The sequence below is a fragment of the Triticum urartu genome, chromosome 7 (assembly GCF_003073215.2).
Source record: "Triticum urartu cultivar G1812 chromosome 7, Tu2.1, whole genome shotgun sequence".
NCBI classification, from domain to species: domain Eukaryota; kingdom Viridiplantae; phylum Streptophyta; class Magnoliopsida; order Poales; family Poaceae; genus Triticum; species Triticum urartu.
Window position 1 is genome coordinate 600,986,552 of NC_053028.1, and position 4,293 is coordinate 600,990,844.

Below are 4,293 nucleotides of genomic sequence, written 5' to 3' on the forward strand. Positions count from 1 at the left end.
CAATGACCACGCCTATTTTTGTAGGAAGGCTACTTCTTTAGCATGTGATAGACCTTTTGATAAAAGTTCCCTAATAACTGCTTCCCAAATACGTTGGCCTTTGAAGAAGAAAGGGGTGCCTTCCTGCATTGATCACAGAGGACCATCACTCAGGATATCAGATATGTGCTAAGGAACTGAACTGTATGAAGTAGGAATTGACAAGCAAGTTACAAAAGGTTCTGCCAACCTGAAATTCGTCTTCGACGTTTCCAGAAAATTACACACCATCACAGTATCTTCACTTTAGTTGTAAAAATCTGCAAGTTTAAATGACTATTTCTCAGCAGATTTCAAAGTGTAGTGCCTTTATGATATCACTACAGAGAATGAATCAGAAAGATCACTCCCACTGTCCCACATAAAAAAGATATTATTCTGTCACTATAGAGAACAGCAAGATATTATTCTATCTCAAACAAAATTGAACAATAGGTCTATAGCTCGTTATTACAATAAACTCGACTACCATACAAAATAACAGGCTACAACAAATTTTGTGACAGAAGTTAGAAAGTAGAAATCTTACAGCTTCAAAGCTCTGGCGGTTGTTGGCTTGGAGCTCCTGAACCTTCTTTTCGCATACAGTGCAGGTCAAATATCAGCCTCTTGTTATAGTCACAGTACGATCTCCCCTGAAATCCTCCTCACGGCCACCATCTCCAAACCTTCATGGGCCAGCAAAGAAGATAATAAAACATGCCAAACAGATTGACAAAAGTGTCATAACAAGTATATATTTTTAATTGCAGTAGAAAGACTGAGCCTAGGAGTATCTATTTTTTGTTTCGTTCTGCGTTGCATTTGCACCTGCACAAAAATTGATCACTACATTCTTCCAAATCTAGAATGTCCAGTATTTGCCAATCTGGCTCATTACAATCATCATACAGGGAATCTCAGCATTGAGAAAAGGAAGATACAAAAAAGAAAAAAAGAGGAATAGACAAAGAAGAAATTGTTGCTAGAAGATAACCCGGCCTATATGACTACATTGATCTTGGCAAAGATCTTTACCCAAGATCCTTCTCTCTAATTATCAAATATTCACGCTTGGAGTTAAAACCAAACAAACTTGCATCTTGATCTGCCTAGACTTTTTACTTATAACACCGACCATACACTGCACTTTATCCACAGTGCAAACTGAAAGACATGCAGTTCTTGTTCCAGAACCGAAGAGATATGCATGCATATCATGGTACTGAAAGATGATAGAGTTGTGATATGTGATATATAGCAAAGCTTGCAACGTGGAAAATCAGAACACAAAATTTGAATTGATCTAGTGAGCGAATGATGCTTACACAATCTGAATCCGCTGCTGCCAATGCGGGGCGGGCTAACTGCGGTAGAAGGTGCAGCCCCTGCTGAACTGGAAGGACGACCCCTTCCACTATGCACCCATTGCACAGATCACAATCATACCCTGCTCCACCAGCTCGAGCATCTGAATTTCCAGAACAAAAACGGCCTAGCTAGGTGAAGAAGGATTTAATTTGCGTACCAAGGTGCCAGGTGTCGTGGTCGTAGATGTGGTCGATGTCGAAGTGGAGATGAGGGTTGACACGCCCATGAAGTCGGCGAAGAAGGCCACCAAGCACAAAATGCTAGAGTCCAGAAATACAGGCAGATTAATTCTACTAAAGTTTTAAGATATTGAAATCTTTATGGTTTGATAACATATGAATAGAAATTTAGAAAAAATGGTCGCAAGTCATACAACAGACAAATAAATTTGCCCAAGAACTGATCCTCCATGTCCGGAGAGAACAATCACAGCTACATGGAAGATTTCAACATGTTTAATTGAAAACCTTTGAGAATATTAACATCCTCCAAAGTCTGAATCTCTCCACCTTCCAATCTTTGGGCATCGTCTTCCATGCGATAAATGTAACTACTTCGCATGAAAGGTATAATATAAACTCCCAATAGAAGGTCAGAATAAACTTGTTCAAATCCTGCACTTGTATTGATGGACAAAAGGTTCATGACTTGCACACAGACAACTCTTTTGGGCAAGAAAGGGACCCATTCGTTGTTGCTTCTTTGTTTCTCTGATCAGCTTTTGCTAGGACTGAACTGAAGAAGAGGTCATTTAGATTCAGATCCTAAAACCTAGTTTGTTGTAGAATCCCTAACCGAATTCCAAACTTTTTCCAAGAGCAGTCATTGTACATCATAATTTACCATGTGATACATCGGAAAAAAGGAATGAAAAAATGCCATGCTACAAACATAATATAACTGAATATCGCATTGTCATATACAGTAGGGATTATAAGACGCATAGCTCTAATATCATCATTTTGCATAGGGAAAGGCTTTACACTTTTAGCGCATTAACCTCAAAAGATGGTGCTAACAATAGAAAAGAAGCGGCTTATATTTAGAGAAGTAGTACATGAATAAAAGGGAAGCAACATACATAAATAGCAAGATATTCTATGATACACACACATACACACACATCAGGTTTCTGATGGTCCACACAGTATCAGAAATAACAATATATATCTAGAAAAGAACTATGTGGGGTTCGGTTGTTCTGATCAATTGAGAAAGCCATAGCCTCCTTCCCACGAAAGAGCATGATCCGTGAATTGCAGCAGCTAGCCACTACAACATGAGAGGAGCATAGTAGCACGACAACCGTCGGTGACCCAAGTGTAATGGAACTAACTGCTTCTATGACCTTAATACGAATTAAATTGATGTACCAAATATGTTTGCCAAGATAAATCCGAAAACAAAACTGCTTGTGTGACCTTAATATGAATTAAATTGCTGAACCTCAATATAGTGGAAAGATATTAATAACCTACAGGGTAAGACTTCCAATCCTAAGGTTTGCTAGCAGGCATAACAATGTGACTCCCAGCATGCACCAACAATACGAAAAGATTAGAGCTGGAAGGCATCTGAATTCCTAATACAAAGAACATGATGGGCAAAAACTAATTCAAGTTGACCAGAATCGAATCCTACAGCTCACCCATCTTCTGAGGTATGGGTTCCTTCTTCCAAAATATAATTTTCTCTGCAAATTCAGATGACCGTTATAAGAATAATTAATACATGGCATGTCCATAAATTATATCTGAAACAAAATTTGTTGAAGCAAGAACTTGAGCAACAATTTCCAACTGTGTAGGTTACCTCTGATCTCAGTGAAGGACGAAGCAGCCACAGTGGATCCATGACCTGAGATGGCATCCTGTAGATGCCAAACCATAAAATATAGAGCATGTTTGCCAAAAGACCGCGGCACCTCTGATAGCTCAATTCGGTCGGATGAAGGTAAACAACAATTAAAACTAAAAAGGCGCAGCAAAGATAAACAGAAAACAAGGCACGGCAAAAACAAAAAGCATGCATATATATCTCATTATGAGCGCCCAGATCTTGTTGGAGCTGCTGTGTCTAGGTACAAAAAAAGGTCAACACCTAACTGTAACTTCTTTATACAATTAAAGAAAATCTGCAGATATACATTTGTCAAGCAATAGGAGCCGGCGTACCCATGTGTCTTGAGACTCCACACAATGTAAATTAATTAGCAAACCATTATTCTAATAACCCGATTAGCTCCCACCATCATAACATGTTTTGAATCATATGGAAGGAGAGTTACTCTCATGTTGTATTCATGTGGGAGTTTACCTCAAGGATCTGTGACTGAAACTGGCTCGGACAAACACACAAACACCTTGTGTGCAAAAAATAACTGAGAACATCCACAAACACATACGCATACAAATTTGAGGTGGAGGGCAGTGCAGAGGGGACGGCTAGGTAGCCGGCAAGTGCAACGACGACCAGCTGGCGGTGGCTCTGGTTGAGCGGCGAGCGCAAGCCCTCCCGGGCGGAGCACAACGAGGAGCACGGGCACGCGGGGCAAAGGAGGAGCTAAGGTGTAACTGTGTAGGTCACCGGATCGATCGCCGCCGCGTGGGCCGCGTGCCTCCTGGCGGCTGGCAGGGAGAGAGAGAGCCCGAGCAGCCGTGTTCGTGTCTGTCCATTTTTTTATTTACATCCCCGACGAAACGTTTTCTTACTTCAAAACAGGGACTGCCGGTTGATTTCTGAGAAGTGGAGGGACTTTTTTCTGTAAAAACATCGAACGACGTATGACTAAAAGCAATCGCTGGTTTATTATTAGGGATATATATATATATATACCTATACCTACTAATAAAGCGGCTATCGCTTTTGGTCGTCCGTCATTAAAATTACACTCTAAGTTGGTAA

General features: G+C 40.4%; 1 protein-coding gene across 1 annotated transcript; it reads right to left on the bottom strand.

Moving 5' to 3' along the window:
- Nucleotides 1-435: 435 nt before the first annotated feature.
- On the bottom strand, nt 436-4,010 carry LOC125521449. Its single transcript, XM_048686500.1, has 5 exons — nt 3,202-4,010; nt 3,038-3,082; nt 1,547-1,649; nt 1,347-1,468; nt 436-707 (listed from the first exon to the last, which is right to left on the bottom strand). Exons 1-5 carry the CDS (start codon nt 3,418-3,420, stop codon nt 687-689), a joined length of 510 nt encoding a protein of 169 aa, XP_048542457.1. The 5' UTR covers nt 3,421-4,010; the 3' UTR covers nt 436-686.
- Nucleotides 4,011-4,293: the final 283 nt, after the last annotated feature.